Below are 22511 nucleotides of genomic sequence, written 5' to 3'. Positions count from 1 at the left end.
AAGTCTTACCATACTTCCTATTTCAGGGGTGGGCATGTGGCCCTCCAGATACTTTGTCCTGCAGCTCCCATCAGCCCTCACCAACATAGCCAATGGTAAGGGATCATGGGAGATATTGAACTGAAAATGATATGAAATGGACATTCCCTCCCATAGTGTACAGACATTTCTTTTCTAACACTGTCACCTCTGGTCAAACAGGTTTCACAGGTTTTGGAAAAAATACCAAAACCTGCCAAACCTGCTTCTGGCGGAATTAATATGTGAGCACACCATGAGCAGTATCCCCTCTTTCACACTGCCTTCAACTCTCTGAAAAATGATTCTTTATCTCTAGGCTATGGATCTAATCATGCTTCACTTGTTTGTTCCTGTCATATCAACGTGATGTGGGGTTCTCCAGTTCAACAGAGTGAATATTAATGTACTCTCACTTATAGGCATGCATTTATTCTGTAGTGAAGGAAGATGGATTTATTTCCCCCTCAGCACTTAAGCACTTCCTTACAGCAAGTCTGGATGTTAGCAGCAAATGGGCAGATTCTCATAGAGCTCTCCTGATGGTCAATGGGTGTTCCCTTCCACACCAGAATCTGTGAATGGAGATATTTTCCTGAACGGTAAGATAAAATCTGCTTGTCCCGGGGCAAGCTGAGGAAATGTGACGTCAATGTATTTCTGAAATGCTGCTCTTGTTTCTAGTATCTCAGCTTCCAGACTATCTTTCCAGGCTGTCATGTTTTCCACTTGCTGGCTAAGAGATAGGATCTCACTGTCTTTCCTGCTCACTTCGGTTATTACCTCTTCAAGTTGAGCCTCATGGGCACTGTCTGCTATTTTGAGCAGTTCCTCTGTTTTTTCCTTAAACTCTTTTTGAGAGATGTTAAAGGCAACCTCCATTTCATGTTTTTTCTCCCAGGCTAACTGTTGCAGGTTCTTCTGATAAATTTCATGAGCAATTGCCCCAGCTTGCTGGATTTGTTCCAAATAGTTCCTGTACAGTGAGAGGAAAGATCATACAGTGGCCTTAACGTGGTTTTCATAACTGGTGATTTGGAAGTTAGTTTTGTGCAAATTGCTCATTTCCTATAATGGGGGGGGGAATAATTATTTAGAACAAATATTTAGAAATGGAATAATTCCATGGCCGCAGCCCCAATGGCAAAACTTTTGAAGACAGCAACATAACCAAATGTTGCCAGAAAACATTACAACCAGATTCTATGAAAGCTAGTACTATTTAATAGCACTAGGCGGCAGTTCTAAACAAGTTGCCTGAAAATCAGTTCCAGTGGACACAGTGGGATGTATTTCTAAGTAAACATAAATAAGGTTGTTCTCACATTTACACTGCTTCCCGCCCCCCGGCCCCAAGAAAGACAATTACAGGAATAAAACTTGAGGTAGAAATAAAAGGCAGAATTTAACATAATTTAAAATTTTGATTGATTTCAGATTGTCTCTACCCAGGTCTCAAAATAATCTGGGTAGGCATACACCAGCAGTGGGGAACCTTTGGTTCACTGGCCTAATCAGGCCTGTGGAGGTTCCCCATCGATCCTACAGATGCTTTGGCTCCTGTCATGGGCCCTGCCCACTCCCCTCCCCTGGCCTAGAGGCTACCAGAGGTAGGGGGGCAGGGAATCACAAATCAGAGATAATAATGGGGTTCCCCTTACTTAGGGAGGGAGTAAGTGTGGGACAGGCACAGCTGGGAACTTGGCTGGCACTGAAAGTAGGGCCACTCTTTCCAGCTCCTACCAAGTCTTTTCACGTGGCACATTCCAGCCACATGGGGACGACATGTGCCATGCGAAGCCAGCTGAAGGCCTTTCTCTGTGCCTCTCTCAGCCCACAGAAAGGCAAAATGGGCGGAGGCGTGGCCCACTGACAGCACAGTGAGGGAAATTTTGCCCCCCATCTCAAACAGGTTCCCCACTTCTGGCATACGCACATACATTTTTTTCCCCAGTGTTGCCTCTGCTCAAACGAGTTCTGGAAGTATTTGAAATAATACAAACCCCACAAAACTTGTTTATCAGAAGCAAACATGGGATGAGTGTACACACAAGCAGGGAGCCCTCTTTCAAACCACTTTTACCTCTAAAAAAACCCAAAACATACACTACTGTCTGACTTCAGCCTTAGTCACAAAGGTGACTAAGGCCAAAGATGCATAGTTTCAAACTTCCCAGCATCAGGTTTGGCGATGGTGATATTGCCTGTCTTTCCCCCTCCTTCATAAATAGCAGGCGCTTCTTAACAAATGCTGTGAAGAGTGGGGCACATTTCTAGTTACAAGAACTTTACAAGCAGCTTAATGCATAAAGAATGTGGTTGGATTAGGTAAAAATTATACAGTACTCTGAATGGCACTCACACTACAGAAACCATGGTTACATTGTCGGGTCTTCTTCGGTGCACCTTCACCTATTGATTCAATCTTTGGTTTTATTCATTTCTCAGATCCAAATCAGCACCTTTGGCACATGTAATTTCACTTAATATCCCAGAACTAATTGTCCTGGGAGTTTCCAATAGATGCTGACTTCCTCCTCCTCAAATTGAAGATACGTGGTTTTATTTTTATTTTTTTTAAATGCTGAATCTGCGGAATTGCATACATCCATATCTCAATATAATCAATGTAGTGTTACGTACCCCACCCCACCCCTGCAACAGACAGGACCGTAAAGCAACTGTGCCCAGTCTTGCATAATTTTCCATTGCAGATCATCAAGAACTGCTTCCCCCTAACCCAGGGCTGGGCTGCATGTGGCCTCCTATGGTGTCGAGAGCTGCCCTCCATGCCCCTGTGAGCCCAATATTTGGCAGGAAAGAAATGGCTCTTTGTCTGGCCGTGGCAGGAGCACATCTGGGGGGCGGGGTGGGCGAGGGCAATGTCCAGCCCCAAAGCTGCTGACCTTGTTCTAACCACACCATATGTAAATGCTGTTTATTTCTGCATGGAGAAAAACACATTTAGGAAATAACAAACTAATTTAATAAAATGGAGTAATGAAAATATCAAGTGTGAATTTGCCATTTTGAACCAAGCCTTGCGCCCCATCAAGCTGAACACAGCCAACTAGTTGCATATTGTGGTCTTGCTAACCTCCCTATTTTATGCACGCTGAAGTCCAAACTGACGTGGCGCACCATTACCTGTATTTTCCCCACAATATTTTGTGTATGGATTAAATCAAAAGCAGTTGCATGTTTCAGTGAAGGAACGGTAGGTGGTGGCTACTTTTCGTTCTGGCCATTTGTCTGCTCAAAACAGCACACCCACACCCAGCTGTCCCCCCGTCCCCCAACACACACACACACGAGGGAAGATAAAGATAACTGCACCTTTTCTTCCATTTGGAGAAAAGGTGCTCTGGGATGGTTCAGAATAGAAAAATAGCTGGAAGGGAAAGGGTGAAACAGCCTTCAACACCCTGCTTGCCATGCCCCTTTTCTGCTCAAATTTGAGCATGGCTGGCTCAATGCTGGGAGTTTTAGGACCTTTGTCTGTCTAAACTTGCGTAGGATTGCACCCTAAGAGACTCTGGATGGCTGAGCAGTGGGACACACATGGTGAACCCCACTACAGGTTAGAGATCCACATGCCATATGTCTGTACCCTGAGACGGACAGACTGTAATAGGGTCAAGGGATCAAAAATTGAGATACTGCTGGGTAAGATCCACAGGTGCACTTCTGCACACAGAAGAGCCTTTTCTCACTTAGCACAAGACCCGTGTGTGAGAAAGGAGAACTGAAATCCAGAGGTGCCCTTCCACTTGCACAAGGCATCCTGCAACCTCTTTCACAAGGTCTTACGCAACAGCTCAAGCTCAAGCCAGCGTGGTGTAGTGGTTAGAGTGCTGGGCTGGGACTCAGGAGACCTGGGTTCTAGTCCTCACTCGGTCGTGAAGCTCACTGAATGGCTTTGGGCCAGTCACTGACTCTCACCCTAACCTACCTCACAGGGTTGTTGTGAGGATAAAATGGGGAGGAGGAGGACCGTGTAAGCCACCTTGAGTTCCTTGTAAGGGGAAAAAAGGCGGGATATAAATGTAATAAAAAAATAAAATAAAATGTGTGCTAGCAAAAACTGTTGCACAATCATTTGCACAAGGTCTCTAGCACAATGTCACACAGTGTCTTCCACTATTCAAGGAGAAGCACTACATCAGAATTCCTTCCGCCTCCAGATCTCTGGATCCAGCCCAATGTCAGGTGCATCTCTTTTTAAATCAGCGTTTTAAAAGATGACATGTTAAACTCAGTACTTTTGTTGTTTGGCAAGGACTTCGGCTATTTTTTCTCTTTCCACCCGTCTTGCTCCAGCTACAGCTGCCGTCTTCTCTAGACTGAGCTCCAGCACGATCCGTTGAAGTTTGTGTGTCATCCGCTGTTCGGCGGCTTCTGATTCTCTCTTCAGCTCCAGTTCTAAGTGCTGCAGCATTTCTATCCTTGTATTTTTCACAGCTTCCTTTAGCAACATTAAATATAAATTAGAAAGACTTGACTGCTTCTTCCCCCAGCTTTAAAAAAGAAAAGCCTAGAAAGAATGTCAGACTGCCAGTAGCAGATCAAGGTTCTGAATTCTCTCCCATTAAAAAAAACAAAATTCCCTGTGTATAGAAAGCTAGCTAGGGAGGAGGGTTTTTACCTTGAGCTTCACCCCAGTAGTCTAGCTTTTCATATGTAGATGATTTTTTTTTTTTTTTTACACAGGGGAGTGTTCAAATGTTATGTATTTCCCTATTTACATATCCAGGAAAGTTTATATCCCAATCCCATGCAATTTCTGCACGTTTATATAGGTCTTGACCCTAACTTTCCTTCTGTGAACTGAACAGAGGTCTGTTCATGGAATGGGACTTTCCCTCTCCCGCCTTCCCTCTATAATAGCCTGCTCCTGAAGGTTGGGTGGCCCTTGGAAATGGTGCAGGATATGTTGGGAGGGAGCACAGATGGAGAGGTGGAAATGAGATGGGTGCAGGTGGAATTGGTGGAAATCACCCCTCCTTGTGCTGATGGAAGAGCAACTTAGGAACCAAAGCATTGCCCTGTAATATGTTGGGAACAAATTTAAAATGATTACTGACTTGTAATGCTTGTTCATCTTTCTTTCTAAGATCTTCAAGATCTTTCTTGTGTAGAGCGTCAGCACGATTGAGGGCATCTTCCACTGCATCCTCTTTTTCTGTCTTAGCCTACGAAACACGACCAGATCCAATTAGCTAAGAAGAAATCTATGCTTAGGGCATTCTGATATTGTAAATGAACTAGATCGCTACAGGTCGAATCCTATGGTGTCCTTCTGCCTACAGAGCAGCACCTGTGGAATGGAGCCCCCCTCCCCCCTTCACCCCGAGTGCACAAGCATACCGCTAATTTATTATTTTAAATATTCATACCCCATCTTTTAGGACAGTGTCCACAAGGCAGCTTACAAAATACACTTTAAAAACAATACAACACAGTAACATCTATGAAACTCGTATGGTCATATGCCATATTTTGTTTTAAACCTGCATCACAATTTAAACCTATATAATGTATTTTGCATTGTATATCAATAAATATTAGAGAAGGGCCCCCTGAGTGCAACAGATTGGTTGAAGTAATGGTGGCAGAATAGTTTTACCTGAAGCCATAGTGCCATTCGTACTTTTTCAATTCGTTTTTCTATTTCTAATTCTCTTCTGTCTGCTTCTTCTTGCTTAAGGTCAGCTCCAAGTTCTATATGTCAAGAAACAGTTGAGGAACACAGTATTACAGGTTATATATAAACCGTACGTGGCACATGTTCCTTTGCTTTATTATTTAAGGTAACAGATACTTTAAGGTTTTAGATATTTTCTATTTAAAAATATAAAATGACAAATGTCATCTCCTGAATGCTGACACACACCATAATTTTAATGGCCTGTTAAACTGGTGTCGATTTCAGCATGTAAAAAATGGTTGTGCAAATTAGCCTGCTAGCCTTTTGATGACTTACATGAGAAGGTTTGAAACTGCAAACAAGTCCTGACATCAGGTTAATGCCTAAGACAGGTGGCATGCAATGGCATCATTAAAGGAAGACTTTATGGAATGGCTGACCAGGTATGTGCAGTTTAATGGCTCTCTGCCCATGAGTCATTAGTCTGGTTCTACCTGTAAAATACCAGGCCACGTGTAACACGAGCCAAGTGCCTCAACAGTGCACACAACATGGTGCCACACATAAGCAGATTCCCTCTCAACAACTATGATAGGCCCTGTTCATACCACCGGTGCGTCTCTTCCTCTGCTACGAAGGCGATCTCATGTATGAAGCAAGCGGTCTATGGGTGGTAACCAATTAAGTCTTCCTGCTGACACAACTGCTTCTGCTGGGAGGAATGGGAAGGGGTGGGGCGATTTCTTCTCCCTCCCTGCCCCCTCCATCTGCTCCATAGGTGGATCCTTCAGAGCAGGTCTGGGAGGTGCAGGGGAAAGTCCTGTCAGATTGGATTTCACTTTACGTTGACACCCAATTGTGTGCACTCAATTTGCACTATTTTTCCTTCTCAAGACAGGAGGGAAGATTATACCTACAAGGCAGTCACCAGCATGGAGCAGAGCGGCAATGGTGCAGTTTCACAGGCAGTACTATATGAACAGGATATGAATGGGCACTGTATAAAGTGGTGTTAGTCAATACTTTTCTCTTGTCAGAGCTGGATTTTGGGCAGCTAGCAAGCAAGATCTGGAAACCTGTAACCTGTGGTCATAAACCAAGCATCAGTCACAGTGGATTCTGTTGTCAACCAGGCCAATTCCCCATCTGGCCTGGAACTCTTTATAGCCCTTCAAGGTCAGGCAAACTCAATGGCTGTTCTGGGTGGCAGGATAACTCTGGAGTCAAGGAACATGCCAACCCAATAGCTTGATGACTAACAGTCATCTCCTCTGACTTTAGACCAGCCATTAAAGTCATTGATTGACACTTCCTACATGGACATATTCATAATAAAGGTTTCTAAATACACACACATGCGTGCACATAAGAATTTTTTTTGTCCTGAACTAAAAATCTATCAGCGTCACGAGAGCACAATGATTACACATGTTGAGAGGGAGGCGAGACATTTATCACCCTCCATTACGTCTCTCCCCCTTCATGGATCACTGCCTTGTTGTGGCGAAGGTGCTTGTGTAACTCAGTGAAGCCATAAGCTATGCCGTGCAGGGCCACCTAAGACGGACAGGTCATGGCAGAGTTCTGACAAATGTGGTCCACTGGAGAAGGAAATGGCAACCCACTCCAGTATTCTTGCCAAGAAAACCCGATGGAACGTATCACAAGGCTAAAAGATATGACGCCGGAAGATGAGCCCCTCAGGTTGGAAGGCGTCCAATATACTACTGGGGAACAGCAGAGGGAATTTCCAAGTAGCACCAGAAAGAGTGAAGTGGCTGGGCCAAAGCCGAAAAGACACTCAACTGTGGATGTGTCTGGTGGTGAAAAGAAAATCCGATGCTGTAAAGAACAATATTGTTAGGAACCTGGAATGTAAGATCAATTAATCAAGGTAAGCTGGAGGTGGTCAACCATGAGATGGCAAGATTGAACTTCGACATCTTGGGAATCAGCGAACTAAAATGGACAGGCATGCGCAAATTTAATTCAGGTGACCATAGGGATGTACAAAAGTCACCTTTTTGCGGATTGTGTTCGCTGTGGGGGGGGAGGTGCTCCGTCCCTCCCCCCGGAATCCTCGATGAGGGGGGACACGATCCAGTCCTCCCCCCCCCGGAATCCTGCCCGGCCGGCTCCGCTCCACAGCCAGCCAGGCTCGTCCGCAGCTGAAGTTCTGGCCGCAGACGGGCTGCTGCAGGCACAATTTGCATCCTGCCAGGCAGCTGTGATAGGCTATGTAAGTATTTATGTAGCCTATCACGGCTGGGCAAAAAAACCAAAAACCAAAAACAGCATATGCAAATGGCGGCGGCTACGGCGGCCACCATTTGCACTCCCTATCTTTCACTGTTTTAGCCTACGTAAATATTTACGTAGGCTATTACGGCGAAAAAAAGGGGAATGCAAATAGCGTAGTGGGCGCTACTTGCGTTCCTTTTTTTTTCACCCTAATAGCTTACATAAATATTTACGTAGGCTAAAACGGCGAAAAATAGGGAACACAAATGGCGGCCACTGTAGCCGCCGCCATTTGCGTGCGCCTTTTTTTTTTTTTGCTTGGCTTGCCGTGATAGGCTACGTAAATACTTATGTAACCTATCACGGCAAAGACCAGGACGACAATGGCGGCAATGGCAGCCTGTCGAAAGACCAGCCGCCGCCGCCATCCGGAACATCCGCCCCAGGTAAGCTTCGTCCTGGGGGGAATCCGCGGTGGGGCAGGCCGTTCCACCACGGATTTTGGGGGGCCGAATGCCAGTGCATTTGGCCTCACTGACATCCATGGCAGAATTCTCCGCCATCCCTAGGTGACCATTATATTTACTACTGTGGTCAAGAATCCCTTAGAAGAAATGGAGTAGCACTCATAGTCAACAAAAGGGTGGGAATAGCAGTACTGGGGTACAATCTCAAGAACGATAGAATGATTTCAGTACGAATCCAAGGCAAACCATTCAACATCACAGTAATTCAAGTCTATGCCCCAACCACTGAGGCCGAAGAAGCTGAGGTTGATCGGTTCTATGAAGACCTACCACACCTTCTAGAACTAACACCAAAAAAAGATGTCCTCTTCATCATAGGGGATTGGAATGCTAAAGTAGGAAGTCAAGAAATCACCAGGATAACAGGCAAGCATAGCCTTGGTGTACAAAATGAAGCAGGACAAAGGCTAATTGAGTTGTGCCAAGAGAACACGCTGATCATAGCAAACACTCTTTTCCAACAGCACAAGAGGCAACTCTACACATGGACATCACCAGATGGTCAATATCGAAATCAGATTGATTATGTACTTTGCAGCCAAAGATGGAGAAGCTCTATACAGTCAGTCAAAACAAGACCTGGAGCTGACTATGGCTCAGATCATGAGCTTCTTATTGCAAAATTTTGGCTTAAATTGAAGAATGTAGGGAAAACCACTAAACCATTCAGGTACGAGCAAATTCATATCCCTTCTGAATATACAGTGGAGGTGAGGAATAGATTTCAGGGATTAGACCTGATAGACAGAGTGCCTGAGGAACTATGGACAGAGGTCCGTAACATTGTTCAGGAGGCAGCAACTCAATCCATCCCAAAGAAAAAGAAATGCAAGAAAGCCAAGTGGCTGTCTGATGAGGCTTTACAAGTAGCTGATGAAAGAAGGGAAGCGAAAAGCAAGGGAGAAAGGGGAAGATATATCCAACTGAATGCAGAGTTCCAGAGAACAGCAAGGAGAGACAAGAAGGCCTTCTTAAATGAACAATGCAAAGAAATCAAGGAAAACAATAGAATGGGAAAGACTAGAAATCGTTTCAAGAAAATTGGAGATCTCAAGGGAACGTTTTGTGCAAAGACGGGTATGATAAAGGACAAAGAAGGCAGGGACCTAACAGAAGCAGATGAGATTAAGAAGAGGTGGAAAGAATACACAGAAGAACTATACAGGAAAGATCTGAATGTCCCTGATAGCCATGATAGTGCGGTCACTGAACTTGAGCCGGACATCCTAGAGAGTGAAGTCAAGTGGGCCTTAGGAAGCATTAGTAACAACAAAGCTAGCAGAGATGACAGTATTCCAGCTGAGCTATTTAAAATCCTAAAAGATGATGCTGTTAAAGTGCTGCACTCAATATGCCAACAAATTTGGAACACTCAACAGTGGCCACAAGCCTGGAAACGGTCAGTTTACATTCCAATTCCAAAGAAGGGCAATGCCAAAGAGTGTTCAAACTACCGCACAATTGCGCTCATTTCACATGCCAGCAAGGTGATGCTCAAAATCCTACAAGCTAGGCTTCAGCAGCATGTGAACCGAGAACTACTGGAAGTACAAGCGGGGTTTCGAAGAGGCAGAGGAACTAGAGATCAAATTGCCAACATTCGCTGGATCATGGAGAAAGCAAGAGAATTACAGAAAAACGTCTATTTCTGCTTCATTGACTACGCTAAAGCCTTTGATTGTGTGGATCACAACAAACTGTGGCAAATTCTGAAAGTGATGGGAGTACCAGACCACCTTACCTGTCTCCTGAGAAACCAGTATGAGGGTCAAGAAGCAACAATAAGAACCGGATATGGAACAACTGATTGGTTCAAAATTGGGAAAGGAGTACGACAAGGCTGTATATTGTCGCCCTGCTTATTTAATTTATATGCAGAGTACATCATGAGAAACGCCGGGTTGGATGAATCACAGATCAGAATTAAGATTGCCGGGAGAATTATAAACAACCTCAGATACGCAGACGATACCACCCTAATGGCAGAAAGCAAAGAGGATCTAAAGAGCCTCTTGTTGAGGGTGAAAGTGGAGAGTGCAAAAGCTGGTTTGAAATTCAACATTAAAAAAAGTAAGATCATGGCATCTGGCCCCATCACTTCCTGGCATATAGAAGGGGAAGAAATGGAAGCAGTGACAGATTTTACTTTCTTGGGCTCCAAGATCACCGCAGACGGTGACTGTAGCCATGACATTAAAAGACGCTTGCTCCTTGGGAGGAAAGCTATGGCAAACCTAGACAGCATAGTAAGAAGCAGAGACATCACCTTGCCGACAAAGGTTCGTATAATCAAAGCTATGGTTTTCCCAGTAGTAATGTATGGCTGTGAGAGCTGGACTATAAGGAAGGCTGAGCGCTGAAGAAATGATGCTTTCGAACTGTGGTGCTAGAGAAGACTCTTACGAGTCCCCTGGACTGCAAGGAGGTCAAATCAGTCCATCCTAAAGGAAATCAACCCTGAGTGCTCATTGGAAGGACAGATACTGAAGCTGAAGCTCCAATATTTTGGCCACCTAATGCAAAGAGAAAACTCCCTGGAAAAGACCCTGATGCTGGGAAAGATTGAAGGCAAAAGGAGAAGGGGATGGCAGAGGATGAGATGGCTAGACAGCATCACCGATGCAATGAATATGAACTTGAGCACACTCCGGGAGAGAGCGGAGGACAGGAAGGCCTGGCGTGCTACGGTCCATGGGGTCACGAAGAGTCGGACATGACTTAACGACTGAACAACAATTACGTCTCTCACTTTTTCACCATTTTTGTGAGCTAAAAGCCCATCCTCCAATTGACTGTTTCCATAACAAAGGTAGTCTTTTCCCTAATCATGCTCATAGGGTTTCCCCCCACCCCAGTATGTTATCCAGTTTTACTCTATCCTGTTTTAAGGAGGGATAACTAGAATGCAAACACTTGTATGTACAGATACTGGTTTTATTGTCAGCTTTTATTGTTGCTTTTATTGCTATTTTACTGTGTTTTTTATAATTTTTAATATTTTAAGGGTGCAATCCAATGAGGATAGTCAGCTGCCTCTGAACTCAGAGGTGACTGACTATCCAAAGCAGGGCGGGCGGATCTTCTCCTCCACGCTCCAGCCCCCCTGCATTAGTGGCTAGACGGCGGAGTTTGGCTGTCTAGCCAGAGCAGGTCAGCACGTGCAGGGGTGGCCGCTTCCACCATGCACACCCCCAGGAACATCCCCCTTTCCCCCCACTCCGTGCTGCTCTTGTGTGTGGAGCCAGGGATGAACCATGCCTTCTATGAGGCGGCGGGGGCACTGGCTCTGAGGTGAGTTCCCAAAACCCAGATAAACTTATGGCTGTCTAGCCTCTGTTCTCATCTACACATGCCTTTTAGTCCAGGTTGGCTGCGAGTCAAGGTCCCTCAGACAGATGACACAGGCACCACCTCGCAGCCATCCGTGGTTTTCTCCTGGAAAATGCGGATTTCCAAGGAGGCATTTGGCTGCAATGTTTTTGGTTTGCTGCGGGTTTCCCGCGGTTGCGAGCCATCTGTCCCTTCCCCAAACCAACTTCACATTTTGCAGTGGCATGTTGTAGGCGTGCGTAGTGCTTGCGTCACTCTGTGATGCCCCTTTATCCCCCTGTCCCTTCACAGCTGCACAGTTAGAGACACAGAGAGGCGTTTTCAGTTACTTAATCACACTTTCGCACATTTTTGCAGCTTTGCATCTTTGCAACGGTTGCTTTTGGACACAGTGCCCAAGGGCGGGGGGAGGGGGTATTGCAGGAGGACCATCTTCGCTCCAGCCACCATTTCGGAGTGATGGGTAGGTACGTACCGCTCATGCTTGTGAGTACAACCCATGGCGAGAGTCTCAGGCCGGGGATCTGACAAACTGATGGTGTGGAAAGGAAGGGGCACAGAACCTCCTCTTTTTACTTAACAAGGGATGGAAAGACACAACAGAACCCCTACAATACAAAACAGCCACTGAAGTGTCGCACTCTCATGGCACAACTGTGCATTGAAGTATAATGGGCAAAAAAGGGCACGGCGGAGTCTGTTAGAGAAGCCCGCAGTAAATCACGAGTGTATCCCAGCAGAAGCCAATTCGAAGCTGAAATGCTGTGCGGTTGTGACAAGAGTGAAGGGTGAAAGCGGTGCCATGTAGACGGGGCCTCTGTCTAGCTGTCACAGGATTCTGCCCTGTTTTTATGCGTTTTATTGCTGTGAGCTGCCTCGGGAGGGCTTCTGCCCTGAAAGGTGGCCAAGAAATTTCTTAAATAAAAATTAAATAAATAAAAATACACTTTACATCAGCCATTGGAGCATAAGATACATGGATCTTTGTTGCGGATAGGCACAAATAATCTAGGAGACTAACTTACCCAGTATATCTTTGTGCGTATAATATCGAGTTTTGTAAGGCTTATATTCCCTGATCCGCTCAAAGGTTTCTCGTGTTGGAGGCGGTGGGATTAGCTTTGAACAAACAGCACAACAAACAAACGTGTCAAAATCTGGATTCCTAATCATGATTGTATTGAAGACTTCTCCTGCTCTGCAGATAAGGAAACCTTGTAACTGTGGTGTAGATGAGGAAGCAAAACCTTAGTTCTTGCAGCCAAAATTGAATTAATCTGATGTCTCCTTCAAATCTGTGCATGTCAGTGGAAGAGAGAGGAAGGTTTCACCATTGTATGGTTAGATGGTGTCTAAAGTATCTGCCTGTTTCTTTGGCAGCTCTGATGTTAAGGAGCTCTCCATATCATGTGGCCGTGAGGGAGTCTGAAGATGTAGCCTAGCTTCTCACCTGGTAACCGTTGCTAGGCAAGGTAAGCTTTGCTCACAAAAGCATTTCAGAGACCAGTTAGCATTAAACAGCATGCCGGAATACATTATAAATCAATAACTTTAAAGGGTTTCATCTGCTTTTCTAAAGCAGTTTATATAGGCTATTTAAGGACTTAGTAATGGCAAAGTATTTGTTTTCTTTAAACGAGTTTTGCCACAGCTGCTAAGCGGACTTGGTATACTTTCTAAGTAGTACTTATTCCAGCCTTCTCCAACATGGTTCCCTCCAGATGTGTTGGCCAGGGATGATGGGAGTTATTTTATTTATTTATTTATTTATTTATTTATTTATTTAATATTGATATACCACTTAATATTAAAAAACTCCAAGCAGTTCACATATTAAAAATCACATTTAAATACAATATTAAAACAAGATTAAAAGCAATTTCAACTAAAATAAAATGTATTTAAAATAACACTATTAAAAACAGTTTAAAAACTACAACAAAACAATACAAAAAGGAGTAAGATGGAGTAGCATATGATCAATTGCTGTTATTTACAAGTCAGAGATGGCTGGTGAACAAGTGCGTCTTCCAGAGGCATTTGAAACACATCATACAACCACAGTTGTATCTCCCCAACCTGGTGCCCTCCAGATGTGTTGAAGGCTGCCTTATTTCTTAAAAAATAGTTGTACAATATTGTTCTGCTGGAGATTACTAACACATGCTGAACACAAATATGGCTAGCAGACTATACTTTGTAAGAGGGAAAAGGAAAAATGCTTCCCCAGTTTGGCACACCGATGCTCTGAAAAGAGAACTAACTCTTCCAATTCACAAAAACTTTCATACTCTACCACTTGGAAATGGTTCTTACTTGCTACAGATGTACAGGGCTGCACCTACACAGGTGACTCTGTGGTGACTAAAATGCATTTGGGATGCAGTCAGAATGAGGAACCCCCAATCCCCACTCTGCTGAAACCCTTTTAACTCCCACCTCGTTGTCACATGTGCCATGCAACCATTTTGCTAGATGGCACCATAGCACTTTGGGCAACAATGATAAGAGTAGGGGCATCAATCTCACTAGGCAAGGGCCACAGATCAGTGGCAGAGCATTTTCTTTGCAAGCAGAAGGTCCCAGGTTCAATTGCCAGCACCATCTATTAAAAGGATCTGAGGTAGCAGGACTGGGAAAGTTCTCCACCTCAAAGCCACCGCCAATAGAAGAACCAATGGTCTGATTCGGCGTATGGCAGTTTTATATGTACTACGTGGCTGTGACCTCCTGACGTGGCTCGCAAAGCCAGTGCCCTATTTACACAAAGGACAAAGCTTGTTGGTACATTCTGCAAGTAGGAGGACAAAACTAGGTTTTAAAACATGGTCAAAAATTATTACTAAATATTTTGACTTAGGAAGCTACCTTATATTTGTCCATCTAGCCAATACAGGCCTCTCCAGGGTCTCAAGCAGAAGTCTCTCTCACCTGATACCTCATCCTTTTAACTGGAGATGCCAGGGATTGAACCTAGGACCTTCTGAATGCAAAGCAAGCACCCTACCTCTATGCTCCCTTGCTCTGTTTTTGCATACGCAAAAGCTGTAATGCCAGAATTCTGGGGTCTGCACCCTTATCAAACAACAGAACACTAGTTTTAAACTGGTTTATCAAGAAAGAGAGGTAGCAGAAGCTGAGCATCCGCCTGGTCACGAGTTACAACAGACTCCCCATCCACAATGCTGTTTTCTGATATTATAATCAGCCCCTTCCTAATCTGTCACACTGAGTCATCAACAGGCTGATGAGCTAGGACAGAAATTCTGAAGGCGCTTATTACCACAGTGTCTGCCACACAGAAAGTTACACATATTACAATACTTTCCTTAATAATGCTAGCTTTTATTCAGAATATGTACTGGCAATAGCATTTTATATTGGTGACTAAATTAGCGTTTAAAGAAAAACATCCATTATTACATAGAAAAATGTTGGCTCTCCACAAAAAATCCTGAAAGTCACAATTCAGAAAACCAACTAAGGGAGCAATCCTACAGACAGCGGCTAGACAGGCATAGGATATCGTGTTATCTGGGAACTGACTGCCCCTCACTTCCACGCTGCCTCGGAGGCACCGTGGAACAGCCCCATTCTCCACGCTCACAAGAGGAGCACGGAGCAGCCGAAAAGGGGCGTGGCTGGAGGTGTTCTGGGGCGGGGAGGGTGGAAATGCTTGTACAACACATCCTATGTGGCATGCAGCAGCCTCCTTCCCTGCTCCATCCTTCTGCGGCTAGACAGCCGCAATTGGCTGTCTAGCCAAAAATGCAGGGCAGGAGAAACACGGAGGGCACGATCCCCTCCATGCTTCTCCTGCCCTGCTTTAAATAGGCAGTCACCTCCGAGTTCGGCGGCAGCCACCTATCTGGATAGGATTGTGCCCTAAACCAATTATTTGTGTCTCCTTCCATGTTGGTACATACACACCCTGTGTTAGCCATCAGTTTCCTTAGTCCCATTTAGAAGTCTTCCGCGTCATATGTCTGTTTCCTTCACTGTCAATAGCTTCATAGAGATCCTTTTTATTCTCCTCTTGTGCATGCAAGTATCCAATATAGGCTATACAAAGAGTAACAGTTGCAAGCCCAAATGCCATAACTGCTTTGTTCTGTGAAGATAAAAAGGTACATATATGCTTTTAAATCCAAAATATTTTACTTAATCCATGCCATATACGATGCATCCCCACTTGCCAAAGACTCCTTGCCACGGCTCTTTTATTTTCTTATCCATCTTTATTTAGATTTCAGTGTAGGGAAATGAAAGAAGAATTAAGGCTGCAATCCTGTACACACTTACTTGGGATCAAGACACAGTGAACTCAGTAGGGCTTACTTCTGAGTAGACATGTACCTAGGATTGCACTGTAAACTGCTAAGAGTGCAATCCTATCCATGTTTAGACAGAGTAAAGGCCTACAACTCCCAGCATGCCCCAGCTGGCATAGGCTGGCTGGGGTATGCTGGGAATTGTAGGCCTTTTCTCTGTCTAAACATGCATAGGATTGCTACATCACTTTAGAATTAGCAGCCACCATGAGTATTAGGAAAAGGTTTATACAAGATTACAGTGTTACTCTTTGGAATGCGGCAAGTCAATAGTGTATATATTCTGCATTTAAGTTGTACTGTATGTATCCCATCCTAAAACGTTGATTGTTTGATGATTGCTGTTCAGATGGAAGTTTGCAAACTGTATTAAAATTGACTATGTATATAGAATGTGAACATTTTTACTGATTTGGCCTCTTTTATTCCCCAAGCCCTATAATTACTCTGACTGCATGCTACTTGAGGACAAAGTGTTTGCATTTGGGAAATACTGCTGTAACCTGTTCTGATGCCATAAAAATGAGATATAGAGCTAACAATCAGTCACTGGAAGCTATATTCCCCTTAATAGCACTCATTTTACAACTCTTTATATTATCTAGAAGTGGCTGGTTCCGTTACGCATATTACAATACATTAAGGCTGCAACCCTATATGAATGTAACTGGAAATAAGGTCCACTGAGCTCAACAGGGCTTACTTCTAAGTACACGTGTAGAGAATTGCAGTGTAAATTACATAAATATTTCAGCCACAATCCAAGTTAGCTAGATGCACTCAAGCTAGATGCACTTAACCTATATATTTGAAATAGAAGTGCTGAATTCTTCCCCCACCCCTTTTCTTCTTCTTTTCTTTCTTTAACAGTGTTGTGAATGGTTATTGTGAATATACTTTGTCATGTGCTTTCTTATTTCTTTTTATTCTGTTGCTGTTATGTTTTGTTTTCCCCCCTTTCCCTTTTTGTTTTTGTTATAATTGCGCATATAAGCCCATTGCTATTCTTTAACAAGCCTCTTACAGGTTTAATGAAAAGTTCTGGGTTCACAGCACGGAACAGGGTGGTGGTTTGAGCACTTCGAAGACCTGGAATTCGATAACCTTTCTCTTTGGGTGCTTCATGTTGTAAATCTGGAGGCTGAGGCGTCGAAGACATCTTACTGCGGCATAAAACATTTGGGTTAAGTAAGTGGATACTTAGGGGCTCTTCTGGAAAGAAGGTGCTCTAAAGAAAACATGTACATACACACAGTATATCAACAGTGGGACCCTACACTGGAGGAAGAGGATACCACACCACCTGAAAGTAGGACTTTATTCCGGCCATTCATCCCCTCCATTAGATAAATCTACCCAATTTTGCTTCTATTGACTTTTTCCCTAGCGCAGCATCTAAATCATCTCCAACTTAGTTAATATAAAAAGGTAAAGGTGTCCCCAACCAGTCGTGTCCGACTCTAGGGTGTGGTGCTCATCTCCATTTCTACGCTGAAGAGCCAGCGCTGTCCGAAGCCGCTTCCGTGGTCATGTGGCCGGCATGACTGAACACTGAGGTGCACGGAGCGCTGTTACCTTTCCCGCCAAAGCGGTACCTATTTATCTACTTGCAATTCCTTGCTTTCCAACTGCTAGGTTGGCAGAAGCTGGGACTGAAGACGGGAGCTCACTCCATCACGCAGCACTCGGGTCTCAAACTGCTGTCCTGCCGACCTTCCGGTCTGCAGTTCAGCGTCTTAACCACTAAGCCACCGCGGCCTATTTCGTCTGTTTTCACTGTGGACAAGCCTGTGTACTTCACCCCAGTGATGTTTCTGAGTAACCAGCTCGATTTTATATCAAGCTCTCCCCCCCACCCCCGCGACTTTTTTTTTTTTTAATGACATCTTGACTGCTGAAGAGATCTCAAAAGCTCGCACATTTTCGGTGAATTTTTGTTTGGCTTAATAAAGGTACGACACCAGTACGGGTTTCAGAGTTTTGCTTACGACCAACATGCCGGGCTTTCCTTTTGATATACGGAGCAGAATGCCCAAAGCAGCTGAAACTGCTAGGTGGTACAGAAAGCAGGGGATGGGGAAAAGAAATAGAGAAGTCCAAAAATTAAGCCAGATGTTGTGGCCATGAGGTCTGGGAAGGAAGTGATCAGTATAACGAAGCAAACATCGAGAGAGAAGGCGCTGGAAACAACGGAGGCGCTTCTTCCAAGACCGAGCGAAAGCAAAGCCGCTGCGCCTTTGTCGCACCGGAAGAAGGGGGCGCGCTCCGGGGGGCGCCCGCTCCCTTCGCTCACCTCCCTCGACGCTCCGCGGCAAACTGGGCTCCTCCTCGAGGGTTCCTGCTGCGCCGCGAACGAGCACGCAGGAAGGGAGACGCAACTTCGGGAGGCCCGCCCCCAGCGAAGCTCGCGTGCGCCCCCTGCCGCGCGGAGGCTACGGCGCTCGGGCTCTAGGCTGCCGCTCCCCTGATATAGTTCGCGTGGCTGTGCGTTTTAGGGCGCAGTCCTATGCAGGGTTAGACAGGAACAAAGTCTCACAACTCCCAGCATGGTTGGGGGGTTTCCCCCCCTGTCTAAACCTGCACCCTTAAATCTTCTGCTCTTCTGTTAACTGGCTGCTGCTAGGCTACAGGCGCTACTTACTGTTGCAGGGTTTTCTGGCAACAGTCTAGGCGGGCTTTCCCCGACTTGGTGCCCTGCAGCTGTTTTGGACTTCCACCTCCAGTCCGTCCGAACTAGCGCGGCCAATGGTCAGGAATCCAACACTTCTGGAGGCCCCCGCCCCCAGGTTGGGGAAGGCTGGCCTAGGCAACTTCGTCTGAATTTGATGAGGGGTCTGCAACTCCGGGAGAAAATTAAGGCCACAAGCCTCTGTACACTCACTGAGGGGCAAGTCCTATTGAAAACATCTGGATTTACTTCTGAGCAAGGATTGCGCTGTGAAAGTACTGAGTTTTAGAAAAACAAACAAAACCAAGATTGCTGGGCTGGTCCCTGAGGTGGGGAAAATAGGGCCAGCCAAAATGCCACAGAAGTGTATGTGTTTGAGTTCTCCAGAAGTCTTCATCAGGCTAGGTGGTACAAAAAGCAGGGGATGGGGAAAAGAAATAGAGAAGTCCAAAAATTAAGCCAGATGTTGTGGCCATGAGGTGTGCAGTTTAGACCCTGTCTCAACATGGGTTTGTTATCAGTGTGAAAGGTCTCTCTTTCAAGCCTGAAGTTAATGGGGGATACATAGTACAGTCTTCTTGTTGTTTTAGTTCCTCTCATTTTTAGAAAAAGTCAATTTAGGGCACAGTCCTATTACAATGATTCTAAGCCTCCGAACCCAGAGGCTTATAGTTATCCTATGTAGAGGGGCTGAGGCAATCTTTCTCTCCCTGTCCTGCTCTGCATTTTTGCTAGATGGGCTTTTTTGCCCGCCTACCTGGGGTATTTTTTTGGGGGGGGGGAGAAGCTGGAGGGTCCTCAGGATAGTACCTATCCTGGTGCCTCCAGTCTCTTCCCTTCTCCCCCCAGCAAAATGCCCCTTTTCCTCATCCTCCAAGGTTGAGTTGCGACCTCAGAGAGCAGCTGGTGTGGTTTTTCTGAACCAGCTGTGGAGGGGTGGTTCGAGTTCCAATTCCCCCTTCCAAGATCTGGGAATCCAAAATATCCTATGGCCGCTCAGACATTGTCTAAGGGCCATAGGATTGCTCCCCCCTTTTTAAAAAGGGGCTGTGGTAAAGGCCCACACATGCTGAACAAAGTACTGTACCAATGATGACTAAAAAGAATGTTCTTTCTCCCACAAAAGTTGTAGCAACATATAAGTCATTAAGAGCTGAAACCTAGGAGATACTTGACAGGAATTCTAGATGCACATGGGGGCATCTACGTGTTTATATATACATATCATAAGGTGGACTTTTATAGCAATTCAGCTCATCTTTTCATCTCATTTCTTTTCAAAGGAAACCGTTCAGCTGTAAATCACTGAGTACTGAATAATCCAGGGTGCTTCCAAATGGAGGGCTTTTAGCACTACTAATTAGAAGGCATTGTGCAGTTATTTCATCTGTTCTTTCTTCCATGGATTTTATGCAGTAAGAGAAAAGACTGAAAAAGCGGTGGAAAAACAGGAGGGTTGTGAGCTGAAGACAATGACATCCTGACTGCCCTCACAGGGCTTTTTTTAAAAAAGAATTTCCAGGGCAGGGGTGGGGATAAACTCAAAAGGGCATTTTAAAATAATGTGAATGGGCATTTTTAATCTTAATTTTAAATAATTAAACACATTTATTTAAATTAAAAATGTCTTGAAACGTATTTTAATAGTGAATGACTGCAATTTAAAGAAACTTGGCATTTAAAAATTAACGAAAAATGACAAGAACTACAAAATGATTTTTTTTTTTTTTTACAGATTCTCACTTAGCATAAATCTCTGGAACAGGCTGACATTGTCATCTGTCTCTGGCTGAAAGAAAATGGACAACAGAAGGTCGGGGTCATAATAGGCTATAGCAATCCCATTCAGAGCTATGTTTAGCCATGCAATAACTGTGTGCTGTCATACTTGTTCGTGTGTCATCCACTATAAGATTATGGAGGGACACAATTCTTTCAGTTTATACTGAGTGTAGTGAGAGAGTTGCACTTGCTGTCAGAAGTTTTTGCACCATGCCAGGAGTTACCCTGCACTAGGTTCCTTCCATGCTTTCCCTATGGGCAAGTACTATGTCTGGTATGATGCTTAATCAGCCCTTGTATGGTCTGTTAAGTAGAGTGGCTGGCCTCCACTCGCACTGTGCCTGATTGGGCTTCCAGTTGCCTAGGCTTGGACTGTACAAAAAGTGGCAACCCTACCCGGAATCAAAGTTTCAAGCATCCTTCAATGCAGACTTTTAAAGCTCTAACTAGACAGTCCAGAATGACAGCAGACTTCCCCAAGCCAAAGCCTTCTTCCGGCCATTCTTCTTCCATTTGCTTCTCCAAACCTCCTACCTCAAAAGCCAGGACTACTGGGAAAGGCGAAGAGTCCCAGCAGGGCAGCCTTATGGGAAATGGTGTTCCTGACTCACAGTTCTGTTATATTCTAGAGCCAAAAGTTATAACTAAAAACACTCACAAATTTCTTTTAAGTATGCTCCTCCCTCCATATGGATTTGAGAGACCCCAAGATAATAACTAGGTAAGTAAGAGCTCATCCTTTAAAATAACTAGGTAGGCCAGGCCTGACCTGGGAGCAATCTACACGAGCGATCTGGTGTGAAGGGAGAGCAGTTCGAGGTCCTTTGCAATACGTGATGTTGTGGCCAATCTGCAGCCAATCAGCCACATCCCTATTAAAAAGCCACATTTTCTAAAAGTCCTTTTACTCCATCTTTTTTTTACTTAAAGTGGCTCCCAGGCGGTTCTGCTGCCATATGCCCTGTCCCTCCACATTAATTCCTGGGCATGCGTCTGTGAGGTGGCTGTGACCTGGCACTGATGTAGTCAAGGTGTAGTAGCAATGTAGAGGGTCAGACGAAGTAGCCTCATGCCTCATGTTCTTGCTGAGCTCTTGCTCTCTTAAATATATGTTTGTAAGCTGACGAGACACAGGAATTTCTTGTCAACAAGGCTAAGGTCAACATAGAGTTGTATATCATGTTCCCTGCTTATCATGTCCTATAACCCATTTCCTGGGATATAAACAATGGTGCTAGGAGAGGAAATGTTGAGGACTGCAACCCCACACGGGAGGGAGAGGAGGAGCCGTTTCCTATGTGTCACAATATCTATAAAAACAATCCGCTGATGTAAATCAGGGCTTTTGGCGCTTTGGAAGTGATTCCAGCCATAAAGCCGGTGCGTTAATAAAGAAAAACTCTTTTTCCTTCACTCCGTGGTCTCTCTGACTCTGCCTTCTGCAACAAAGGGGTGCCCCCCCTTCATTCTTTCCCCCTATACGCATTACTGCCACCAGCCAGAGTAACTGCCCTGCCTTCCCCATTCATAAAAGTGCTGCAGCTTTAGCCAACCAGAGTAACTAGCCTGCCTTTTCCATTCATAAAAGCACCACAGTGGTGATGTTATGAATGGAAGAAGCAGGTAAGCTATCCTTCTAAAGCAGTAAGTGCGCTATTTCGAAGGGGAGTAAAATCGCTATAGCACTTTTATGAATGGGAAAGATGGGCTAGTTACTCCCACTGCCTTTTCCATTCATAAATGCGCTATAGCAATTTTACTTCCTATCAAAATTGCGATGGAGAGTAAAATCGCTATAGCGCGTTTATGAATGGAAAAGGCAGTGGGAGTAACTAGCTTGCCCTCCCCATTCATAAAAGCACTATAGCTGGCAGACGCAGAGAGAGTGAAGCTAGAGAGGTGCTGGGCTGCCAAAGGACCCTCACATGGCCAGACAAGGATGTGAGAGGGGGAGCCTGGGCAGCTGC

The 22511-nt window shown here is 44.8% G+C and overlaps 2 protein-coding genes across 3 annotated transcripts; both read right to left on the bottom strand.

The window, feature by feature from the left end:
• Positions 1-442: 442 nt before the first annotated feature.
• C1H6orf163 (chromosome 1 C6orf163 homolog) lies at positions 443-13003 on the bottom strand. Its single transcript, XM_084827061.1, has 5 exons — positions 12789-13003; positions 5645-5739; positions 5103-5210; positions 4281-4483; positions 443-994 (listed from the first exon to the last, which is right to left on the bottom strand). The coding sequence occupies exons 1-5, from the start codon at positions 12934-12936 to the stop codon at positions 565-567; spliced, it is 984 nt and encodes a 327-aa protein (XP_084683187.1). The 5' UTR covers positions 12937-13003; the 3' UTR covers positions 443-564.
• A 545-nt stretch (positions 13004-13548) lies between these two features.
• SMIM8 (small integral membrane protein 8) lies at positions 13549-18472 on the bottom strand. 2 transcript variants are annotated; one of them, XM_084827062.1, is made up of 3 exons: positions 18388-18472; positions 17119-17257; positions 13549-15874 (listed from the first exon to the last, which is right to left on the bottom strand). In XM_084827062.1, the coding sequence occupies exons 2-3, from the start codon at positions 17251-17253 to the stop codon at positions 15716-15718; spliced, it is 294 nt and encodes a 97-aa protein (XP_084683188.1). In that variant the 5' UTR covers positions 17254-17257; positions 18388-18472; the 3' UTR covers positions 13549-15715. The 2 variants fall into 2 exon arrangements, with proteins under 2 accessions (XP_084683188.1, XP_084683189.1); XM_084827063.1 differs by lacking the exon at positions 18388-18472 and adding an exon at positions 18083-18165 and having other exon boundaries at positions 13646-15874.
• Positions 18473-22511: the final 4039 nt, after the last annotated feature.

Source organism: Heloderma suspectum, chromosome 1 (genome assembly GCF_057233095.1).
Source record: "Heloderma suspectum isolate Gila_16-S chromosome 1, 16-S_ref, whole genome shotgun sequence".
Classification (NCBI taxonomy): domain Eukaryota; kingdom Metazoa; phylum Chordata; class Lepidosauria; order Squamata; family Helodermatidae; genus Heloderma; species Heloderma suspectum.
Note: the sequence above shows the minus strand (reverse complement) of the source record. Positions and strands in the feature narration are given on the sequence as shown.